General features: G+C 44.0%; 1 protein-coding gene across 1 annotated transcript in view; it reads left to right on the plus strand.

Moving 5' to 3' along the window:
• LOC134603721 (chloride channel protein ClC-Kb-like) overlaps positions 1–26334 on the plus strand; it is an 83128-nt gene that overhangs the window by 12063 nt on the left and 44731 nt on the right. The window contains exons 4-9 of the mRNA XM_063449900.1: positions 13299–13438; positions 13541–13618; positions 15348–15426; positions 15503–15628; positions 20151–20235; positions 25251–25352. Of these exons, the coding sequence (XP_063305970.1) occupies positions 13299–13438; positions 13541–13618; positions 15348–15426; positions 15503–15628; positions 20151–20235; positions 25251–25352 (610 nt within the window). The remainder of the gene's footprint in view (positions 1–13298; positions 13439–13540; positions 13619–15347; positions 15427–15502; positions 15629–20150; positions 20236–25250; positions 25353–26334) is intronic.

Consider the following 26334-nt stretch of genomic DNA (forward strand, 5'->3'; position numbering starts at 1 on the left):
ATGTGATCTGAAGGCGATATTATGGATGTGATCTGAAGGTGATATTACGGATGTGATGTGAAGGCGATATTATGGATGTGATGTTAAGGTGATATTGCGGATTTGATCTGAAGGTGATATTACGGATGTGATCTGAAGGTGATATTACGGATGTGATGTGAAGGCGATATTATGGATGTGATGTTAAGGTGATATTGCGGATTTGATCTGAAGGTGATATTACGGATGTGATCTGAAGGTGATATTACGGATGTGATGTGAAGGCGATATTACGGATTTGAAGGCGATATTACGGATGTGATCTGAAGGCGATATTATGGATGTGATCTGAAGGTGATATTACGGATGTGATGTGAAGGCGATATTATGGATGTGATGTTAAGGTGATATTGCGGATTTGATCTGAAGGTGATATTACGGATGTGATCTGAAGGTGATATTACGGATGTGATGTGAAGGCGATATTACGGATTTGAAGGCGATATTACGGATGTGATCTGAAGGCGATATTATGGATGTGATCTGAAGGTGATATTACGGATGTGATGTGAAGGCGATATTACGGATGTGAAGGCGATATTACGGATGTGATCTGAAGGCGATATTACGGATTTGATCTGAAGGTGATATTATGGATGTGATCTGAAGGTGATATTATGGATGTGATGTGAAGACGATATTACGGATGTGAAGGCGATATTACGGATGTGATCTGAAGGCGATATTATGGATGTGATCTGAAGGTGATATTATGGATGTGATGTGAAGGCGATATTACGGATGTGAAGGCGATATTACGGATTTGATCTGAAGGTGATATTACGGATGTGATCTGAAGGTGATATTATGGATGTGATGTGAATGCGATATTACGGATGTGAAGGCGATATTACGGATGTGATGTGAAGGTGATATTACGGATGTGATCTGAAGGTGATATTACGGATGTGATCTGAAGGCGATATTATGGATGTGATCTGAAGGCGATATTACGGATGTGATGTGAAGGTGATATTATGGATGTGATGTGAAGGTGATATTATGGATGTGATGTGACGGTGATATTATGGATGTGATGTGACGGTGATATTATGAATGTGATGTGAAGTCGATATTACGGATTTGATCTGAAGGTGATATGACGGATATGATGTGAAGGCGATATTACAGATCTCATGTGAAGGTGATATTATGGATGTGATCTGAAGGTGATATTACGGATGTGATCTGAAGGTGATATTACGGATGTGATCTGAAGGCGATATTACGGATGTGATCTGAAGGTGATATTATGGATGTGATGTGAAGGCGATATTATGGATGTGATGTGAAGGTGATATTACGGATGTGATGTTTAGGTGATATTACGGATGTGATCTGAAGGCGATATTACGGATGTGATGTGAAGGCGGTATTATGGATGTGATCTGAAGATGATATTGCGGATGTGACGGCGATATTACGGATGTGATCTGAAGGTGATATTACGGATATGATGTGAAGGCGATATTACGGATGTGATGTGAAGGCGATATGGATGTGATCTGAAGGCGATATTACAGATCTGATGTGAAGGCGATATTACGGATGTGATCTGAAGGTGATATTACGGATGTGATCTGAAGGTGATATTACGGATGTGATCTGAAGGTGATATTACGGATGTGATGTGAAGACGATATTACGGATGTGATGTGAATGTGATATTATGGATGTGATCTGAAGATGATATTGCGGATGTGATGGCGATATTACAGATGTGATCTGAAGGTGATATTACGGATATGATGTGAAGGCGATATTACGGATGTGATGTGAAGGCGATATGGATGTGATCTGAAGGCGATATTACAGATCTGATGTGAAGGTGATATTACGGATGTGATGTGAATGTGATATTATGGATGTGATGTGAAGGTGATATTACGGATGTGATCTGAAGGTGATATTATGGATGTGATGTGAAGGCGATATTACGGATGTGATGTGAAGACGATATTATGGATGTGATGTGAAAGTGATTTTATGAATGTGATGTGAATGTGATATTATGGATGTGATGTGAAGGTGATATTATGGATGTGATGTGAATGTGATATTATGGATGTGATGTGAAGGCGATATTACGGATGTGATCTGAAGGTGATATTATGGATGTGATGTGAAGGCGATATTACGGATGTGATCTGAAGGTGATATTATGGATGTGATGTGAAGGCGATATTATGGATGTGATGTGAAAGTGATTTTATGAATGTGATGTGAATGTGATATTATGGATGTGATGTGAAGGTGATATTATGGATGTGATGTGAAGGTGATATTACGGATGTGATCTGAAGGCGATATTATGGATGTGATGTGAAGGTGATATTAGGGATGTGATGTGAAGGTGATATTACGGATGTGATGTGAAGGTGATATTATGGATGTGATGTTAAGGTGATATTAGGGATGTGATGTGAAGGTGATATTATGGATGTGATGTGAAGGTGATATTACGGATGTGATCTGAAGGCGATATTATGGATGTGATGTGAAGGTGATATTACGGATGTGATGTGAATGTGATATTATGGATGTGATGTGAAGGTGATATTACGGATGTGATCTGAAGGTGATATTACGGATGTGATATGAAGGTGATATTATGGATGTGATGTGAAGGTGATATTACGGATGTGATGTGAAGGTGATATTATTGATGTGATCTGAAGGTGATATTATGGATGTGATGTGAAGGTGATATTACGGATGTGATGTGAATGTGATATTATGGATGTGATGTGAAGGTGATATTATGGATGTGATGTGAAGGTGATATTAGGGATGTGATGTGAAGGTGATATTATGGATGTGATCTGAAGGTGATATTAGGGATGTGATGTGAAGGTGATATTATGGATGTGATGTGAAGGTGATATTATGGATGTGATGTGAAGGCGATATTATGGATGTGATGTGAAGGTGATATTACGGATGTGATGTGAAGGTGATATTATGGATGTGATGTGAAGGTGATATTACGGATGTGATGTGAATGTGATATTACGGATGTGATCTGAAGGTGATATTACGGATGTGATATGAAGGTGATATTATGGATGTGATGTGAAGGTGATATTACGGATGTGATGTGAAGGTGATATTATTGATGTGATCTGAAGGTGATATTATGGATGTGATGTGAAGGTGATATTATGGATGTGATGTGAAGGCGATATTACGGATGTGATGTGAAGGCGATATTATGGATGTGATGTGAAGGTGATATTATGGATGTGATGTGAAAGTGATTTTATGAATGTGATGTGAATGTGATATTATGGATGTGATGTGAAGGTGATATTATGGATGTGATGTGAAGGTGATATTATGGATGTGATGTGAAAGTGATTTTATGAATGTGATGTGAATGTGATATTATGGATGTGATGTGAAGGTGATATTATGGATGTGATCTGAAGGTGATATTAGGGATGTGATCTGAAGGTGATATTATGGATGTGATGTGAAGGCGATATTATGGATGTGATCTGAAGGTGATATTATGGATGTGATGTGAAGGCGATATTACGGATGTGATGTGAAGGTGATATTATGGATGTGATGTGAAGGTGATATTACGGATGTGATGTGAAGGTGATATTATGGATGTGATGTGAAGGCGATATTACGGATGTGATGTGAAGGTGATATTATGGATGTGATGTGAAGGTGATATTATGGATGTGATGTGAAGGTGATATTATGGATGTGATGTGAAGGTGATATTATGGATGTGATGTGAAGGTGATATTATGGATGTGATGTGAAGGTGATATTACGGATGTGATGTGAAGGCGATATTATGGATGTGATGTGAAGGTGATATTACGGATGTGATGTGAAGGTGATATTATGGATGTGATGTGAATGTGATATTACGGATGTGATGTGAAGGTGATATTATGGATGTGATGTGAAGGCGATATAACGGATGTGAAGGTGATATTATGGATGTCAATTGAAGGTGATATTACGGATGTGATGTAAAGGTGATATTAGGGATGTGATGTGAAGGTGATATTAGGGATGTGATCTGAAATATATATTATGGATGTGATGTGAAGGTGATGTAGCAGAGCTCCAATACCCCGGCTGGCTATCTCCGCTGATGCCTTCTCGTAGCTAGAAGAAGCGCTGGTTAATGCTTCTAACTTTCCCCTAGTAACTAGATGACACTTAGCTCTGGAAGTACAACTGGTTTTATTATGCTGAATGCAGCCTTTTATGCACAGACCTTCAGCATGGGGTCTCCATTCAATACACTTAGTGCCCGCCTAGGCGCTCTGTGTCTGCAAAATAATTGAGTTGCCGGTCGCTAAACTGTTTATCTCCCTGACACAGAGGGCTTAACTTAAAAAACAAACCAGAAACATAAGAAATCACACAGGAACTCAACATATCATATATAGAGAAGTCGCGAACATAAAATTTTCGGTTCGCGAACGGCGAACGCGAACTTCCGCAAATGCTCGCGAATCGGCGAACCGCCATATTCTTCAATGGGCAGGGGAATTTTAAAACCCACAGGGACTCTTTCTGGCCACAATAGTGATGGAAAAGTTGTTTCAAGGGGACTAACACCTGGACTGTGGCATGCCGGAGGGGGATCCATGGCAAAACTTCCATGGAAAATTACACAGTTGATGCAGAGTCTGGTTTAAATCCATAAACAGCAGAAATCACCTAATATTCCTAAATCACAATGGATATGGATTGACACCTTGACATATGGATTGACACCTGTCCTCAGAGACCCTGATACACACTGACACAGAGCAGAATAGGGACTGTTCCCCCTACATAGGGTCACTTGGCAGATATGGATTGACACCTATCCTAAGGATCCCTGATACACACTGACACAGAGCAGAATAGGGACTCTTCCCCCTACATAGGGTCACTTGGCAGATATGGATTGACACCTGTCCTCAGAGACCCTGATACACACTGACACAGAGCAGAATAGGGACTTTTCCCCCTACATAGGGTCACTTGGCAGTTATGGATTGACACCTGTCCTCAGGGACCCTGATACACACTGACACAGAGCAGAATAGGGACTGTTCCCCCTACATATGGTCACTTGGCAGATATGTATTGACACCTGTCCTCAGAGACCCTGATACACACCGAGAGAGAGGAATAGGGACTGTTCCCCCTACATAGTGTCACTTGGCAGATAGGGATTGACACCTGTCCTCAGGGACCCTGATACACACTGACACAGAGCAGAATAGGGACTGTTCCTCCTACATAGGGTCACTTGGCAGAAATGGATTGACAGCTGTCCTCAGAGACCCTGATACACACTGACACAGAGCAGAATAGGGAATATTCACTAAATGCCAAACATTGTTATTCAGGGGAATATTCAGTAAATAAGGATAAGGGGGGGACCTACTGTCCTCCCCCTCAACCCCCACCCCTGCGCGGTGGGTGGGGGCCATAAATCACAATGGGGGGGGACCTACTGTCCTCCCGCCCGCCCCCACCCGTGAGCGGTGGATGGGGGCAATAAAAATAATGACGGGGGGGGGACCTACTGTATGATGTTGTATCGATCAGGTAGTATAAGGGTTACGCCCGCTTCACAGTGACAGACCAAACTCCCCGTTTAACGCACCGCAAACAGTCCATTTGCACAACCGCAAACTCCCCATTTGCACAAGGTTGGATACCAAGCTAGCCATGTCCCGTTCCTTGTCATCACTGATGTCATTGAAGGTCTCTTCCTCCACCCAGCCACGTACAACACCAAGGGTCCCCGAAAGGTGACAACAAGCCCCCTGGGACGCCTGCTGTGTTTGGTCTTCCACCTCCTCAAAGCCACCTTCCTCCTCTGACTCCTCTTCTTCAGACTCCTCTCTCTGCGTTGCCGCTCTCTGCGTTATTATAAGGTGTGTTAAGTAGTACTATTCTTATCAGTTTAATCCCTGTTACGAGTAGAGGACTATTTCCTTGTTTCGCCAAACCCCTTCAAAGATGGAAGAAGCGGTATGAGTGGAAGAAACAAGGAAATGTGGTCAGGTGGTGGTGCCAGCCCCACTGAGGGCTTGTACCCAGGTATGCATACTAAACTGAAAAAAGAAAAAATCTCGAAAGAAGGAGATCTAAAACTGGCATAGGAAAAGGTTAGACAACTATAATAAAGTGATACCTACAAATCCTAGTGAGCATAGTTGTATAATAGAGGGAGAAAGGGAAAGCAGAGTAATGCTTCCTAATACCGTGGTTAGTACCCTTTGTTAAAGTAAATTGAGTAATGGACAAAAGTCTTTATTGTATCATTTATAAATAACAAAGGGATACTATACTCATTCCCCTATAGTGGCTAATTGTGTAATAATGGTAATACTATTACCTATTATATAATATTGGCAGGGGCAAGGAAATTCCCTCTAAATAGATGGGTATAGGCAGAGAGTATGGAGACCGGAGTGATGCTGTCATAAAAAGTGTCAATAAGGTGATATAAAGTTAAATGTATCACAGACACGCAGCCACCCTTTCTCTTAGCTAGTTTCCAGAAATGCTGGATAGGTAGAAGGGCTATAAAGACTCAGAGAGGTCTAAGAAGAATCCTCTAAACTAGCCCTAATCTCCTTAAACACCTTCAAGGGTGTTCTAAGCTAATGCTCAATCTAAACGTTTAGATGACTGCCTGATTTCCCATCACAGATGCTGGCTAGGAATAACAGTGTGCAAGACAAAGAGTGGGTCTAAGTGCCCATAGTGCAGTAAAGTGTCCCTAGTGAAGTGAAAAAGAGAATAACGAGCTGGCGCCCAAGAGAATAACGAGCTGGCGCCCTATCTGGGAACGTGTATATGGCATTGAATTTAGGAACCGGGAGATGGAAAAAGATGCTTGGTCGGTCCTCCTACTTCAAATTTGGGGCACTGCGCGTGCAATCTAATGTGCCACCAGATAGGAGTGGTGTGTTAAGTAGTACTATTCCTATCAGTTTAATCCCTGTTATGTGCCTTTTTTTTTGGTTTGTTTTTTGAAGCCACAGTGCAACACCAGAAGCCCGAAAAATTAGGCATGTACACATGCCTGAAAAATTAGGTATTGTTGCAGCCGCTGCAAGCAGCGGCCAGAAAAATTGATGTTTGTTTCCCAGGCAGAAAGTGCCCTAAAACATTGCGGCTTGAACCCTAGTTGGTGGCGGGTAAGTCACGCAAGTCAACCGGCATTCAGAGCTAAAATGCAGCAGCGTGTGGACCATTTTTAGCCCAAGGCAGCTCATCTCATCAGGCCTTTTTTAGTCGAATGTATCGCCCACTGTCAGTCCCTTCGGGATCCATCCCTCATTCATCTTAATAAAGGTGAGGTAATCTAGACTTTTTTGACCTAGGCGACTTGTCTTCTCATTGACAATACCTCCTGCTGCACTGAAGGTCCTTTCTGACAGGACACTTGAAGCGGGGCAGACCAGAAGTTCTATCGCAGATTGGGATAGCTCAGGCCACAGGTCAAGCCTGCACACCCAGTAGTCAAGGGGTTCATCGCTCCTCAGAGTGTCGATATCTGCAGTTAAGGTGAGGTAGTCTGCTACCTGTCGGTCGAGTCGTTCTCTGAGGGTGGATCTCGAAGGGCTGTGGCGATGCGTAGGCCTTAAAAAGCTCTGCATGTCCTCCATCAACAACACATCTTTAAAGCGTCCTGTCCTTGCCGGCGTGGTCGTGGGAGGAGGAGGATTACTTTCACCTCTTCCCCTGTTAGATTCCCGTTGTGCTGTGACATCACCCTTATACGCTGTGTAAAGCATACTTTTTAATTTATTTTGCAAATGCTGCATCCTTTCCGACTTGTTGTAATTTGGTAACATTTCAGCCACTTTCTGCTTATACCGGGGGTCTAGTAGCGTGGACACCCAGTACAGGTCGTTCTCCTTCAGCCTTTTTATACGAGGGTCCCTCAACAGGCACGACAGCATGAAAGACCCCATTTGCACAAGGTTGGATGCCGAGCTACTCATTTCCCGTTCCTACTCCTCAGTGATCTCAATGAAGGTATGTTCTTCCCCCCAGCCACGTACAACACCACGGGTACCAGATAGGTGACAACAAGCACCCTGGGATGCCTGTTGTGGTTGGTCTTCCTCCTCCTCCTCAAAGCCACATTTCTCCTCTTCCTCACAATCCTCTTCCAGCGCTGCCGCAGGTCCAGCAAGCGATGCTGATAAGGCTGTTTCTGGTGGTGATGGTGACCACAACTCTTCCTCTTCCTCTTCACGCTCATCTATGGCCTGATCCAGCACTCTTCGCAGGGCAAGCTCCAGGAATAAAACAAATGGTATGATGTCGCTGATGGTGCCTTCGGTGCGACTGACTAGGTTTGTCACCTCCTCAAAAGGACGCATGAGCCTACAGGCATTGCGCATGAGCGTCCAGTAACGTGGCAAAAAAAATCCCAGCTCCCCAGAGGCTGTCCTAGCACCCCGGTCATACAAATATTCATTAACGGCTTTTTCTTGTTGGAGCAGGCGGTCGAACATTAGGAGTGTTGAATTCCAACGTGTCGGGCTGTTGCAAATCAAGCGCCTCACTGGCATGTTGTTTCGCCGCTGGATATCTGCAAAGTGCGCCATGGCGGTGTTGGAACGCCTGAAATGGCCACACACCTTCCTAGCCTGCTTCAGGACGTCCTGTAAGCCTGTGTACTTATGCACAAAGCGTTGTACGATCAGATTACACACATGTGCCATGCACGGCACATGTGTCAACTTACCCAACTTCAATGCCGCCAACAAATTTGTTCCGTTGTCACAAACCACTTTGCCAATCTCAAGTTGCTGCGGAGTCAGCCACTTTTCCACCTGTGCGTTCAGGGCGGACAGGAGTGCTTGTCCGGTGTGACTCTCTGCTTTCAAGCAAGTCAAACCCAAGACGGCGTGACACTGCCGTATCCGGGATGTGGAATAGTAGCTGGGGGGGTGCCGTTGATGTGGAGCAAGACGCAGCAGCAGAAGAGGACTCAGCCGAGGAGGTTATGGAAGAGGATGGAGTAGGAGGAGTAGAGGAGGTGGCAGCAGGCCTGCCTGCAAGTCGTGGCGGTGTCTCCAACTCCTCTGCAGAGCCACGCATTCCATGCTTGGCAGCCGTCAGCAGGTTTACCCAATGCGCAGTGTAGGTGATATACCTGCCCTGACCATGCTTTGCAGACCAGGTATCAGTGGTCAGATGGACCCTTGCCTCAACAATGTGTGCCAGATATGCCATTACTTCCTTTTGCACAATCGAGTACAGGTTGGGGATTGCCTTTTGTGAAAATAAATTTTGGCCGGGTACCTTCCACTGTGGTGTCCCAATAGCTACACATTTTTTGAACGCCTCAGACTCCACCAGCTTGTATGGTAAAAGCTGGCGGGCTAATAGTTCAGACAAGCCAGCTGTCAGACGCTGGGCAAGGGGGTGACTTTCTGACATTGGCTTCTTAAGCTCAAACATGTCCTTTACAGACACCTGACTGTGGGCAGATGAGCGGGAACTGCTCAAGGCGAGAGATGGAGTGGCGGATGGTTGAGAGGGGGCAAGGAGGACAGCAGTGGTTGATGTGGTTGAAGATGCTGGACCAGGAGGAGGATGGCGGCTTTGAGTTTGTGTGCTGCTTGTACTCATGTGTTGATCCAAAAGCAGTTGTACCTAGGTGGGTGTTGGACTTCCCACGACTCAGTTTCTTTTGGCACAGGTTGCAAATGGCATCGCTGTTGTCAGAGGCAGACACACAAAAAACATTCCACACTGCTGAGCTCTGCAAAGACGGCATTCTGGTGGTGGACACAGCATGCGTTGATTGGCGTGCTGTCGGGCTGACCCCGGGTGCCGATGCATGCTGTCTGACTGTGCCACTAGCTCCTTGCGACGACCTCCCCCTGCTTCCAACTCGTCTCCTCCTCCTCTCTGTCTCCCCATCTGAACTTTCGCCCTGTTCTTCTTCTTGCCGAGCGGGCACCCACATGACATCCATGGACGCATCGTCATCATCAACCGCTTCACTTGTATCTGACAACTCAGCAAAGGAAGCAGCAGCGGGTACAACATCATCATCATCACACCGTACGTCCATGTGTGTAATGCTGCCTGACTGAGACATATCCCTGTTATCTACATCCTCTGGCAATAATGGTTGAGCATCACTAATTTCTTCAAACGGATGTGTAAATAATTCCTCTGACAGATAAAGTGAAGCAGCTGTGGTGCTAGTGTTGGTGGTGGCGGCAGGCGGGTGAGTGGTATCTTGAGAGGTGCCCGAAGCTAAGCTGGAGGAGGATGGTGCGTCAAGGTTCCGAGCGGAAGCTGTAGAAGATTGGGTGTCCTGTGTTAGCCAGTCAACTATGTCCTCAGAACTTTTCAAGTTCAGGGTACGTGGCCTCTGAAAACTAGGCATTATTCTAGGGCAAAAGGGAATCACAGCACCACGACCACGATGGCCCCTGCGGGGTGGCCTGCTTCTGCCTGTAATTTTTTTTGGATTAGTGGTACTATGCATGCAAGCTACTGTGAGACCAGATATGAGTGGCACTGTGCACTGGCAGAGGTTGGCAGAGTACACGCTATAGGCCTGACACACCCGCTTGAAGACAACTGCTATTCAATCTATAACAGTGAAAAAAGTTTTTGGGTTTTTAAATGCACGCTATTGTGACACCAGATATGACTGGATCTGTGCACTGGCAGAGGTTGGCAGAGTACACGCTGTAGGCCTGACACACACGCTTGAAGACAACTAACTGTTATTCAATCTATAACAGTGTAAAAAATGTTTTGGTTTTAAATGCACGCTATTGTGACACCAGATATGAGTGGCAATGTGCACTGGCAGAGGTTGGCAGAGCACACGCTGTAGGCCTGACACCCGCTTGAAGACAACTAACTGCTATTCAATCTATAACAGTGAAAAAATTTTTGGGTTTTTAAATGCACGCTATTGTGACACCAGACCAGATATGAGTGGCACTGTGCACTGGCAGAGGTTGGCAGAGTAAACGGTGTAGGCCTGACACACCCGCTTGAAGACAACTAACTGCTATTCAATCTATAACAGTGAAAAAAGTTTTTGGGTTTTTAAATGCACGCTATTGTGACACCAGATATGAGTGGCACTGTGCACTGGCAGAGGTTGGCAGAGTACACGCTGTAGGCCTGACACATACGCTTGAAGACATCTAACTGCTATTCAATCTATAACAGTGTAAAAAAAATGTTTGGTTTTAAATGCACGCTATTGTGACACCAGATATGAGTGGCAATGTGCACTGGCAGAGATTGGCAGAGTACACGCTGTAGGCCTGACACCCGCTTGAAGACAACTAACTGCTATTCAATCTATAACAGTGAAAAAAAAATGTTTTTAAATGCACGCTATTGTGACACCAGATATGAGTGGCACTGTGCACTGGCAGAGGTTGGCAGAGTACATGCTGTTGGCCTGACACACAGACGCTTGCAGACAACTAACTGCTATTCAATCTATTACATTGAAAAAAGTTTTTGGGTTTTTAAATGCATGCTATTGTGACACCAGATATGAGTGGCACTCTGCACTGGCAGAGGTTGGCAGAGTACACGCTGTAGGCCTGACACACACGCTTGAAGACAACCAACTGCTATTCAATCTATAACAGTGTAAAAAATGTTTTGGTTTTAAATGCACGCTATTGTGACACCAGATATGAGTGGCAATGTGCACTGGCAGAGGTTGGCAGAGTACACGCTGTTGGCCTGACACACAGACGCTTGCAGACAACTAACTGTTATTCAATCTATTACAGTGAAAAAAGTTTTGGGGTTTTTAAATGCACGCTATTGTGACACCAGATATGAGTGGCAATGTGCGCTGGCAGAGGTTGGCAGAGTACACGCTGTAGGCCTGACACACACGCTTGAAGACAACTAACTGCTATTCAATCTATAACAGTGAAAAAAGTTTTTTGGTTTTAAATGCACGCTATTGTGACACCAGATATGAGTGGCAATGTGCACTGGCAGAGGTTGGCAGAGTACACGCTGTAGGCCTGACACACACACTTGAAGACAACTAACTGCTATTCAATCTATTACAGTGAAAAACAGTTCTTTGTTTTTAAATGCAAGCTATTGTGACACCAGATATGAGTGGTGGCACTGGGCAAGTGGGCACAGTATCCACTGTGAGCCTGACTCAGAAGCTGGCAGGCAGGCAACTGCAATTAGATTACACAGGAAAAAAAAGCAGACTGATGTTCTAGCCCTCAAAAGGGCTTTTTGGGGTTCTGTCCTTACAGCAGAGATCAGATGAGTCCTTCAGGACTGTAGTGGACACTGAATCGACTAACCTAGCTATCAATTTCCCTTTTAAATAAGCAGCAGCTACACTGTCCCTCCTCTCACTAAGAATGCAGCTTCAGAATGAATCTAAAATGGATGCTGTACAGGAGGTGGGAGGGTCTGGAAGGGAGGGTCTGCTGCTGATTGGCTGGAATGTGTCTGCTGACTGTGAGGCACAGGGTTAAAGTTTACTCAATGATGACGAATAGGGGGCGGACCAAACCGCGCAAATGTTCCCCGCCGTGGCGAATGCGAACACGCTATGTTCGCCAGGAACTATTCGCCAGCGAACCGTTCGGTACATCACTAGTCATATATCCCTGGATATCTCTGGTCCGAGCGCCCATGTTGTAAAAATAGCACCCTGATCCATAAGGAAATGTCAAATCACCACCGGGGTAAAGTTTTGAATGGCTGCGCACAAGGTCTAATCCCCAAATAGTTCCAGCGCATATGGGGTTTTTGCCAGTCAAATGTCAGGAGTTCCTGTGGTCCAACAAAAGGTGACGTCCCCGGGCTCTCTGGAAGCTATTGTTCCATTTAGTCTCTAGTGCCTTTCCTCCAAATAGAGCTCTCCTGGCAGGTCGGGAAGTGGGACAAAACCGTCAACCAATGTGACCGTCCACCGCGATGTAAAGTGTCCAAGTTGTAATTCCATATGGTTGCCGGCCAAGTGCCACTGGAGACCTTTCGGTACTTTGGGTGCGAATGCTTGCCAGGGAATGGGAGCCTTCGGTACTTGTGTTTTGGAGAAGGGAAGGCACTGAGCCAGTGGTTATAATAGTTACTTTGGGGAAAAGGTTGGGGGGATATTGTACAGGGTCTACCATAGGTAATATTATGGATGTGATGTGAAAGTGAAATTATGGATGTGATATGAAGGCGATATTATTATTTTGATGTGAAGGTGTTATTATGGTTTCCTCAAAATTCTGTTGCAGGATCCGGTATCCCAGAGTTGAAGGTAACACTGCGAGGCGTCGTATTAGCCGAATTCTTCACATTCCGTACTTTTGTTGCCAAGCTAATTGGCGTCACTTGTACCCTTGCAGCCGGCAGCACTATTTTCCTAGGCAAAGTGGTAAGTGTTTTGATGACAGATTAATATTAAGAAAGTCGACAAAAACTAATCATAAGAACAATAATAATTCATTTTTACTGTCTGCTTCACTTATCTTTACAGGGTCCCTTTGTACATATGGCAACTATACTGGCTACCCTTTTAGGGAAGCTTATGGTGAAAATTGTGGGTGCTAAAGAGGTAAATCTTAAATCTTATCCCATCAGTCACCTACCCTATAACTTCTACTAATCCCTATGTGTGAGACGCTCTCTTATCCCATCAGAGGGGACGTCACTGACCCTATAACTTATAGGAATCCCTGTGTGTGAGACGCTCTTATCCCATCAGAGAGGACGTCACTGACCCTATAACTTATAGGAATCCCTGTGTGTGAGACGCTCTCTTATCCCATCAGAGGGGGCGTCACTGACCCTATAACTTATAGGAATCCCTGTGTGTGAGACACTCTCTTATCCCATCAGAGGGGACGTCACTGACCCTATAACTTATAGGAATCCCTGTGTGTGTGAGACGCTCTCTTATCCCATCAGAGGGGACGTCACCGACCCTATAACTTATAGGAATCCCTGTGTGTGAGACGCTCTCTTATCCCATCAGAGGGGACGTCACTGACCCTATAACTTATAGGAATCCCTGTGTGTGAGACACTCTCTTATCCCATCCGAGGGGGCGTCACTGACCCTATAACTTATAGGAATCCCTGTGTGTGAGACGCTCTCTTATCCCATCAGAGGGGGCGTCACTGACCCTATAACTTATAGGAATCCCTGTGTGTGAGACGCTCTCTTATCCCATCAGAAGGGGCGTCACTGACCCTATAACTTATAGGAATCCCTGTGTGTGAGACGCTCTCTTATCCCATCAGAGGGGGCGTCACTGACCCTATAACTTATAGGAATCCCTGTGTGCGAGATGCTCTTATCCCATCAGAGGGGACGACACTGACCCTATAACTTATAGGAATCCCTGTGTGTGAGACGCTCTCTTATCCCATCAGAAGGGGCGTCACTGACTCTATAACTTATAGGAATCCCTGTGTGTGAGACGCTCTCTTATCCCATCAGAGGGTGCATCACTGACCCTATAAATTATAGGAATCCCTGTGTGTGAGACGCTCTCTTATCCCATCAGAGGGGACGTTACTGACCCTATAACTTATAGGAATCCCTGTGTGTGAGACGCTCTCTTATCCCATCAGAGGGGACGTCACTGACCCTATAACTTATAGGAATCCCTGTGTGTGGGACACTCTCTTATCCCATCAGAGGGGGCGTCACTGATCCTATAACTTATAGGAATCCCTGTGTGAGACGCTCTCTTATCCCATCAGAGGGGGCGTCACTGTCCCTATAACTTATAGGAATCCCTGTGTGTGAGACGCTCTCTTATCCCATCAGAGGGGGCGTCACTGACCCTATAACTTATAGGAATCCCTGTGTGTGAGACGCTCTCTTATCCCATCAGAGGGGGCGTCACTGTCCCTATAACTTATAGGAATCCCTGTGTGTGGGACGCTCTCTTATCCCGTCAGAGGGGGCGTCACTGACCCTATAACTTATAGGAATCCCTGTGTGTGAGACGCTCTCTTATCCCATCAGAGGGGGCGTCACTGTCCCTATAACTTATAGGAATCCCTGTGTGTGAGATGCTCTCTTATCCCATCAGAGGGGGCGTCACTGTCCCTATAACTTATAGGAATCCCTGTGTGTGGGACGCTCTCTTATCCCATCAGAGGGGACGTCACTGACCCTATAACTTATAGGAATCCCTGTGTGTGAGACGCTCTCTTATCCCATCAGAAGGGGCGTCACTGACCCAAAAGTGATAAAGTGTCTCCTTAGTATGGCTTCCTGTATTACATTATAAGACATAGGCCTGTGTAAACGTTTTTCCTCTGTTCTTGCAGAATCCGAGCAGGAAATATGAGCTTTTAATAGCTGGAGCAGCTGTCGGCGTGGCTTGCTGCTTTGTGGCTCCCGTGGGGGGTAAGTAGTTCAGCTGAAAAGATAACAACCTACCCTAGATACAGTATATTTTAAAGTATTTTGTCTTCCTTTCTAGGTGTCTTGTTCAGTGTTGAAGCCACGGCCACGCATTTCGCAGTTCGCAATTACTGGCGTGGATTCTTTGCTGCAACATGTGCAGCGTTAATGTTCCGGCTACTGGCAGTCATCAAAAGTGAAAGAGGTGACCTGTTAGAGTATTGCAGAGTGTTACTCCATTAATACCTCTGTCAGCAGATCATTACTCCATTAATACCTCTGTCAGCAGAGCATTACTCCATTAATACCTCTGTCAGCAGAGCATTACTCCATTAATACCTCTGTCAGCAGAGCATTACTCCATTAATACCTCTGTCAGCAGAGCATTACTCCATTAATACCTCTGTCAGCAGATCATTACTCCATTAATACCTCTGTCAGCAGATCATTACTCCATTAATACCTCTGTCAGCAGAGCATTACTCCATTAATACTCTGTTCCTTCCGCCTGTCAGTATACTCTGCTCTATCCTCCTGTCAGTATACTCTGCTCTGTCCTCCTGTCAGTATATTCTGCTCCTTCCTCCTGTCAGTATACTCTGCTCTGTCCTCCTGTCAGTATACTCTGCTCTATCCTCCTGTCAGTATACTCTGCTCTGTCCTCCTGTCAGTATATTCTGCTCTGTCCTCCTGTCAGTATACTCTGCTCTGTCCTCCTGTCAGTATACTCTGCTCTGTCCTCCTGTCAGTATATTCTGCTCCTTCCTCCTGTCAGTATACTCTGCTCTGTCCTCCTGTCAGTATACTCTGCTCTATCCTCCTGTCAGTATACTCTGCTCTGTCCTCCTGTCAGTATATTCTGCTCTGTCCTCCTGTCAGTATACTCTGCTCTGTCCTCCTGTCAGTATACTCTGCTCTATCCTCCTGTCAGTATATTCTGCTCTATCCTCCTGTCAGTATACTCTGCTCTGTCCTCCTGTCAGTATATTCTGCTCCTTCTTCCTGTCAGTATACTCTGCTCTGTCCTCCTGTCAGTATATTCTGCTCCTTCCTCCTGTCAATATACTCTGTTCTTGCCTCCTGTCAGTATATTCTGCTCTATCCTCCTGTCAGTATACTCTGCTCTGTCCTCCTGTCAGTATACTCTGCTCTGTCCTCCTGTCAGTATACTCTGCTCTGTCCTCCTGTCAGTATACTCTGCTCTATCCTCCTGTCAGTATACTCTGCTCTGTCCTCCTGTCAGTATACTCTGCTCCTTCCTCCTGTCAGTATACTCTGCTCTGTCCTCCTGTCAGTATATATAAGGTAAAACAGAATATATCTAGACCTATAGAAAAATAAAAGAAAGCGCTCATAGGGGATTAACGTTAGACCATAAGTGTCCCCTTGGATTTATGTCACACTTACAGAATATCTGTATTTTTCAAGCTCATCAAATTGGTGGATCTCCCCAGATTCCTCGAAATTAGGATAGTAGATTAAGCATGCAAAAGATAAAAAATATCATAGTGCAGCACTGTTTGAAAAGTAAAATCACAGCTTTTAATGGTTACACTTACAACATAGTAGTAGTAAAAAGGCTCATCAAAATGATTCTGTTTTCTTCCATCAATGTGGGGCCAAAACGTCCTTATAAAGAGGTCAGGCAGGCAAAACAGATATACAGTTATAAAATAATAAAATGCCAATCAAATAAAAAGTCTCAAGTCTCTACGCGTTTCGTCTGGGTCACCAGACTTCCTCAGGAGTAGTGCTTCAATCCCTCTGGGGGCTTCAACTTCCTTATATAGGTCTCCCCGCCGGTATTTCAATCCAATTTTCGAAAAACCGATCAGCTGTGTGTCGGTTTGTTCATTCGCTCCATATATGGAGTTCCGGATCCTGCTTGTGGAACGCACGTGCGTTCCATAGACCCGGAAGCATCCACTTCCTCCTCATCTGAGCGGACGTGCGTCACTGGAACGCACGTGCGTTCCACTTCATCCGGTTTACATGTCGGCATCAGAAGGTCCCCATAATGCAAACAGAAAAGAATAAAATGGAATTGAGTAAAATAGAATTACATCATATTAGTGTTAGTGTACAATCATTGTAGATAAGTTTGTTTCGTTCTTTGTATATACAGTGTTATTTCTAGCCCATATCTAATTTGGTCTAAGACATAATAGAATCAGGGTTTTATATTCCCACAGCTAATATTGGTCTATCAGGACCTGAATGCTATCCATTAGTATGTTAAAATCTCCTGCTCTATAACATTACTGAGCAATTCATACTATATATAGGGTTGTGTGTTTTAATCACACTTCTCTTATTTACATACTAAAAGTATATAATGTTGTTTAAATGTATAAGAAAAACAAGCTTATTACGGGGGCAACAGACAGTCCATTTGGGGCAAACCTGGTGCTCTGGCGTCGGTACATTGATGATATTCTTGTTATCTGGAAAGGGTCTGATGAACAACTTGATGATTTTTTCTCCTATCTCAACAACAACATGTTGTCCCTGGTGTTTACACCAATTTACAATATACTCTTACAGTATACTCTGCTCTATCCTCCTGTCAGTATACTCTGCTCTGTCCTCCTGTCAGTATACTCTGCTCTGTCCTCCTGTCAGTATATTCTGCTCTGTCCTCCTGTCAGTATATTCTGCTCTGTCCTCCTGTCAGTATACTCTGCTCTGTCCTCCTGTCAGTATACTCTGCTCTGTCCTCCTGTCAGTATATTCTGCTCCTTCCTCCTGTCAGTATACTCTGCTCTATACTCCTGTCAGTATACTCTGTTCTTGCCTCCTGTCAGTATACTCTGCTCCTTCCTCCTGTCAGTAAACTCTGCTCCTTCCTCCTGTCAGTATACTCTGCTCTGTCCTCCTGTCAGTATACTCTGCTCTGTCCTCCTGTCAGTATACTCTGCTCTGTCCTCCTGTCAGTATATTCTGCTCTGTCCTCCTGTCAGTATACTCTGCTCTATCCTCCTGTCAGTATATTCTGCTCTGTCCTCCTGTCAGTATACTCTGCTCTGTCCTCCTGTCAGTATATTCTGCTCTGTCCTCCTGTCAGTATACTCTGCTCTGTCCTCCTGTCAGTATATTCTGCTCCTTCCTCCTGTCAGTATACTCTGTTCTTGCCTCCTGTCAGTATACTCTGTTCTTGTCTCCTGTCAGTATACTCTGCTCTATCCTCCTGTCAGTATACTCTGTTCTTGCCTCCTGTCAGTATACTGTGCTCCTTCCGCCTGTCAGTATACTCTGCTCTATCCTCCTGTCAGTATACTCTGCTCTGTCCTCCTGTCAGTATACTCTGCTCTGTCCTCCTGTCAGTATATTCTGCTCCTTCCTCCTGTCAGTATACTCTGCTCTATACTCCTGTCAGTATACTCTGTTCTTGCCTCCTGTCAGTATACTCTGCTCCTTCCTCCTGTCAGTAAACTCTGCTCCTTCCTCCTGTCAGTATACTCTGCTCTGTCCTCCTGTCAGTATACTCTGCTCTGTCCTCCTGTCAGTATACTCTGCTCTGTCCTCCTGTCAGTATATTCTGCTCTGTCCTCCTGTCAGTATACTCTGCTCTATCCTCCTGTCAGTATATTCTGCTCTGTCCTCCTGTCAGTATACTCTGCTCTGTCCTCCTGTCAGTATATTCTGCTCTGTCCTCCTGTCAGTATACTCTGCTCTGTCCTCCTGTCAGTATATTCTGCTCCTTCCTCCTGTCAGTATACTCTGTTCTTGCCTCCTGTCAGTATACTCTGTTCTTGTCTCCTGTCAGTATACTCTGCTCTATCCTCCTGTCAGTATACTCTGTTCTTGCCTCCTGTCAGTATACTGTGCTCCTTCCGCCTGTCAGTATACTCTGCTCTGTCCTCCTGTCAGTATACTCTGCTCTATCCTCCTGTCAGTATACTCTGCTCTGTCCTCCTGTCAGTATACTCTGCTCCTTCCTCCTGTCAGTATACTCTGCTCTGTCCTCCTGTCAGTATACTCTGCTCTATCCTCCTGTCAGTATACTCTGCTCTGTCCTCCTGTCAGTATACTCTGCTCCTTCCTCCTGTCAGTATACTCTGCTCTATACTCCTGTCAGTATACTCTGTTCTTGCCTCCTGTCAGTATACTCTGTTCCTTCCTCCTGTCAGTATACTCTGCTCCTTCCTCCTGTCAGTATACTCTGCTCTGTCCTCCTGTCAGTATATTCTGCTCTGTCCTCCTGTCAGTATACTCTGCTCTATCCTCCTGTCAGTATATTCTGCTCTGTCCTCCTGTCAGTATACTCTGCTCTGTCCTCCTGTCAGTATATTCTGCTCTGTCCTCCTGTCAGTATACTCTGCTCTGTCCTCCTGTCAGTATATTCTGCTCTGTCCTCCTGTCAGTATACTCTGCTCTGTCCTCCTGTCAGTATACTCTGCTCTGTCCTCCTGTCAGTATATTCTGCTCCTTCCTCCTGTCAGTATACTCTGCTCCTTCCTCCTGTCAGTATACTCTGTTCTTGCCTCCTGTCAGTATACTCTGCTCTATACTCCTGTCAGTATACTCTGTTCTTGCCTCCTGTCAGTATACTCTGTTCTTTCCTCCTGTCAGTATACTCTGCTCTATCCTCCTGTCAGTATACTCTGCTCTGTCCTCCTGTCAGTATACTCTGTTCTTTCCTCCTGTCAATATACTCTGCTCTATCCTCCTGTCAGTATACTCAGTATTTTCCCACTGAGCCTTGTGTCTGTGCTTTTCTCACTCAGAGACTGTGGCCGTCCTGTTCAATACGAACTGGCGAGTGGAATTCCCCTTCGATCTCCCTGAGTACTTTTCGTATGCCCTGCTGGGGTCAGTATAATGTATTAGCTTTCATATTAAATTAGAGTTTAGCACAGCATGTATATCTCATAGTACTACAAAGTCAATATACTCATAAATCCAGCACACAGAACTAGCTATCATAAATCCAGCACACAGAACTAGCTATCACTAGCTATCATAAATCCAGCACACAGAACTAGCTATCACTAGCTATCATAAATCCAGCACACAGAACTAGCTATCACTAGCTATCATAAATCCAGTACACAGAACTAGCTATCACTAGCTATCATAAATCCAGCACACAGAACTAGCTATCACTAGCTATCATAAATCCAGCACACAGAACTAGCTATCACTAGCTATCACTAGCTATCATAAATCCAGCACACAAAACTAGCTATCACTAGCTATCATAAATCCAGCACACAGAACTAGCTATCACTAGCTATCACTAGCTATCATAAATCCAGCACACAAAACTAGGTATCAATAACGATCATAAATCCTGCACACAGAACTAGCTATCACTAGCTATCATAAATCCAGCACACAGAACTAGCTATCACTAGCTATCATAAATCCGGCACACAGAACTAGCTATCACTAGCTATCATAAATCCAGCACACAGAACTAGCTATCACTAGCTATCATAAATCCAGCACACAGAACTAGCTATCACTAGCTATCATAAATCCGGCACACAGAACTAGCTATCACTAGCTATCACTAGCTATCATAAATCCAGCACACAGAACTAGCTATCACTAGCTATCATAAATCCAGCACACAGAACTAGCTATCACTAGCTATCATAAATCCAGCACACAGAACTAGCTATCACTAGCTATCATAAATCCAGCACACAGAACTAGCTATCATAAATCCAGCACACAGAACTAGCTATCACTAGCTATCATAAATCCAGCACACAGAACTAGCTATCACTAGCTATCATAAATCTGGCACACAGAACTAGCTATCACTAGCTATCATAAATCCAGCACACAGAACTAGATATCACTAGCTATCATAAATCCAGCACACAGAACTAGCTATCACTAGCTATCATAAATCCAGCACACAGAACTAGCTATCACTAGCTATCATAAATCCAGCACACAGAACTAGCTATCACTAGCTATCATAAATCCAGCTAACAGAACTAGCTATCATAAATCCAGCACACAGAACTAGCTATCACTAGCTATCATAAATCCAGCACACAAAACTAGCTATCACTAGCTATCATAAATCCAGCACACAGAACTAGCTATCACTAGCTATCATAAATCCAGCACACAGAACTAGCTATCACTAGCTATCATAAATCCAGCACACAGAACTAGCTATCACTAGCTATCATAAATCCAGCACACAGAACTAGCTATCACTAGCTATCATAAATCCAGCACACAGAACTAGCTATCACTAGCTATCATAAATCCAGCACACAGAACTAGCTATCACTAGCTATCATAAATCCAGCACACAGAACTAGCTATCACTAGCTATCATAAATCCAGCACACAGAACTAGCTATCACTAGCTATCATAAATCCAGCACACAGAACTAGTTAATATTAGAATGTTGGGGTTACAGTTAGCTTGTATAGGGTGAGTGGGATTTAGGGTTAATATTAGTATGTTGGGGATACAGTTAGTGAGTATAGGTGGGTGGGATTTAGGGTTAATATTAGTATGTTGGGGTTACAGTTAGTGAGTATAGGTGGGTGGGGTTTAGGGTTAATATTAGAATGTTGGGGTTACAGTTAGTGAGTATAGGTGGGTGGGGTTTAGGGTTAATATTAGAATGTTGGGGTTACAGTTAGTGAGTATAGGGTGAGTGGGATTTAGGGTTAATATTAGTATGTTGGGGTTACAGTTAGTGAGTATAGGTGGGTGGGGTTTAGGGTTAATATTAGAATGTTGGGGTTACAGTTAGTGAGTATAGGTGGGTGGGGTTTAGGGTTAATATTAGAATGTTGGGATTACAGTTAGTGAGTATAGGGTGAGTGGGATTTAGGGTTAATATTAGTATGTTGGGGTTACAGTTAGTGAGTATAGATGGGTGGGGTTTAGGGTTAATATTAGAATGTTGGGGTTACAGTTAGTGAGTATAGGTGGGTGGGGTTTAGGGTTAATATTAGAATGTTGGGGTTACAGTTAGTGAGTATAGGGTGAGTGGGATTTAGGGTTAATATTAGTATGTTGGGGTTACAGTTAGTGAGTATAGGTGGGTGGGGTTTAGGGTTAATATTAGAATGTTGGGGTTACAGTTAGTGAGTATAGGGTGAGTGGGATTTAGGGTTAATATTAGAATGTTGGGGTTACAGTTAGTGAGTATAGGTGGGTGGGGTTTAGGGTTAATATTAGAATGTTGGGGTTACAGTTAGTGAGTATAGGGTGAGTGGGATTTAGGGTTAATATTAGTATGTTGGGGTTACAGTTAGTGAGTATAGGTGGGTGGGGTTTAGGGTTAATATTAGAATGTTGGGGTTACAGTTAGTGAGTATAGGTGGGTGGGGTTTAGGGTTAATATTAGAATGTTGGGGTTACAGTTAGTGAGTATAGGGTGAGTGGGATTTAGGGTTAATATTAGTATGTTGGGGTTACAGTTAGTGAGTATAGGTGGGTGGGGTTTAGGGTTAATATTAGAATGTTGGGGTTACAGTTAGTGAGTATAGGTGGGTGGGGTTTAGGGTTAATATTAGAATGTTGGGGTTACAGTTAGTGAGTATAGGTGGGTGGGGTTTAGGGTTAATATTAGAATGTTGGGGTTACAGTTAGTGAGTATAGGGCGAGTGGGATTTAGGGTTAATATTAGTATGTTGGGGTTACAGTTAGTGAGTATAGGTGGGTGGGGTTTAGGGTTAATATTAGAATGTTGGGGTTACAGTTAGTGAGTATAGGTGGGTGGGGTTTAGGGTTAATATTAGAATGTTGGGGTTACAGTTAGTGAGTATAGGGTGAGTGGGATTTAGGGTTAATATTAGTATGTTGGGGTTACAGTTAGTGAGTATAGGTGGGTGGGGTTTAGGGTTAATATTAGAATGTTGGGGTTACAGTTAGTGAGTATAGGTGGGTGGGGTTTAGGGTTAATATTAGAATGTTGGGGTTACAGTTAGTGAGTATAGGGTGAGTGGGATTTAGGGTTAATATTAGTATGTTGGGGTTACAGTTAGTGAGTATAGGTGGGTGGGGTTTAGGGTTAATATTCGAATGTTGGGGTTACAGTTAGTGAGTATAGGGTGAGTGGGATTTAGGGTTAATATTAGAATGTTGGGGTTACAGTTAGTGAGTATAGGTGGGTGGGGTTTAGGGTTAATATTAGTATGTTGGGTTACAGTTAGTGAGTATAGGTGGGTGGGGTTTAGGGTTAATATTAGAATGTTGGGGTTACAGTTAGTGAGTATAGGTGGGTGGGGTTTAGGGTTAATATTAGAATGTTGGGGATACAGTTAGTGAGTATAGGGTGAGTGGGATTTAGGGTTAATATTAGTATGTTGGGTTACAGTTAGTGAGTAAAGGTGGGTGGGGTTTAGGGTTAATATTAGAATGTTGGGGTTACAGTTAGTGAGTATAGGGTGAGTGGGATTTAGGGTTAATATTAGAATGTTGGGGTTACAGTTAGTGAGTATAGGTGGGTGGGGTTTAGGGTTAATATTAGAATGTTGGGGTTACAGTTAGTGAGTATAGGGTGAGTGGGATTTAGGGTTAATATTAGTATGTTGGGGTTACAGTTAGTGAGTATAGGTGGGTGGGGTTTAGGGTTAATATTAGAATGTTGGGGTTACAGTTAGTGAGTATAGGTGGGTGGGGTTTAGGGTTAATATTAGAATGTTGGGGTTACAGTTAGTGAGTATAGGGTGAGTGGGATTTAGGGTTAATATTAGTATGTTGGGGTTACAGTTAGTGAGTATAGGTGGGTGGGGTTTAGGGTTAATATTAGAATGTTGGGGTTACAGTTAGTGAGTATAGGTGGGTGGGGTTTAGGGTTAATATTAGAATGTTGGGGTTACAGTTAGTGAGTATAGGTGGGTGGGGTTTAGGGTTAATATTAGAATGTTGGGGTTACAGTTAGTGAGTATAGGGCGAGTGGGATTTAGGGTTAATATTAGTATGTTGGGGTTACAGTTAGTGAGTATAGGTGGGTGGGGTTTAGGGTTAATATTAGAATGTTGGGGTTACAGTTAGTGAGTATAGGTGGGTGGGGTTTAGGGTTAATATTAGAATGTTGGGGTTACAGTTAGTGAGTATAGGGTGAGTGGGATTTAGGGTTAATATTAGTATGTTGGGGTTACAGTTAGTGAGTATAGGTGGGTGGGGTTTAGGGTTAATATTAGAATGTTGGGGTTACAGTTAGTGAGTATAGGTGGGTGGGGTTTAGGGTTAATATTAGAATGTTGGGGTTACAGTTAGTGAGTATAGGGTGAGTGGGATTTAGGGTTAATATTAGTATGTTGGGGTTACAGTTAGTGAGTATAGGTGGGTGGGGTTTAGGGTTAATATTCGAATGTTGGGGTTACAGTTAGTGAGTATAGGGTGAGTGGGATTTAGGGTTAATATTAGAATGTTGGGGTTACAGTTAGTGAGTATAGGTGGGTGGGGTTTAGGGTTAATATTAGTATGTTGGGTTACAGTTAGTGAGTATAGGTGGGTGGGGTTTAGGGTTAATATTAGAATGTTGGGGTTACAGTTAGTGAGTATAGGTGGGTGGGGTTTAGGGTTAATATTAGAATGTTGGGGATACAGTTAGTGAGTATAGGGTGAGTGGGATTTAGGGTTAATATTAGTATGTTGGGTTACAGTTAGTGAGTATAGGTGGGTGGGGTTTAGGGTTAATATTAGAATGTTGGGGTTACAGTTAGTGAGTATAGGGTGAGTGGGATTTAATATCTGGTGAGAGGGATTTAGGTTTAATATTAGGGACATTCCAATGGTTTCCATGGCGATTGCCCCACCGTTTAGACAGAATCCCAATGTATCTTTACAAATAGGAATTAGTGACCGGTTCTAGACTCTTTGTTTTTTTTTCTAGAGTGGTCTGCGGCTGTGTCTGCTGCGTCTATCTCTTCCTCCACCGCGTCACTCTGCTGTTCCTGAACAACAATGAGCGGGTCGGGAAACTGCTGAGAAATAAGTAAGTATCTGCCCCACCAGAGGGGATCCAGTGGGCTCAGGAATAAATAACTTTATTAGACAAATTATGTGGAATATAAACAATGTAGAGACAGATACACAGACAGACAGAGAGAGAAAACGATGCAGATAGTAAGAGATATATACAGGTAACAAGTGAGAGAAATGGAAACATTGACTGAGAGACACCTGCAGTTTTTCACTAAAGTGCAAATTAAAAATAAATTCTAAATTTAAGGCCAAAATAGCCAAACTTGAAAATGTCTCTGAGGCAGGCTATACTACCACTGCTGTTACTCTGGCCTTAAATTTGAAATTGAAAGCGATAGACAGATCTAGATAGACAGACAGACAAACTAGATAGAAATAGTCAGACACAGCTAGATAGATATATAGAGACATATAACTTTAAAAATTGCCTTTCAGGAAGGTGGCTCTTCACCATCTACAGCTGATACTATATTACTTCCTCCCTGCTGGCTGATACTATATCACTTCCTCCCTGCTGGCTGATACTATATCACTTCCTCCCTGCAGGCTGATACTATATTACTTCCTCCCTGCTGGCTGATACTATATCACTTCCTCCCTGCTGGCTGATACTATATCACTTCTGTAACGGATCCCCCGTAATCCGACCGAATACCTTCCGTTGACTGACGCTTCCTAGCTTGCGCCGAGGACCACAAGCAGCGCATCGGACACCACAACCACCGCAGACTCCACAACCGCCGTAGCTTAACCCCTTAAGGACCAAACTTCTGGAATAAAAGGGAATCATGACGTGTCACACACGTCATGTGTCCTTAAGGGGTTAACTGGAGTCTCGCCGTCTTCCTTCCACCCTGGATCAGCCTCTGTCCTCCAGGACCGTGTGGAAAAGACCTCTCCTCCAGGAGAGCGTATCAGGAATAGCTCTTAAAAGAGCTAAGTGATTAAAGCTCAGGGGAGTATACAAGGTATAGCAATCCCCAGTGTGAATA

This window comes from Pelobates fuscus, chromosome 3, assembly GCF_036172605.1.
Source record: "Pelobates fuscus isolate aPelFus1 chromosome 3, aPelFus1.pri, whole genome shotgun sequence".
Classification (NCBI taxonomy): Eukaryota; Metazoa; Chordata; class Amphibia; order Anura; family Pelobatidae; genus Pelobates; species Pelobates fuscus.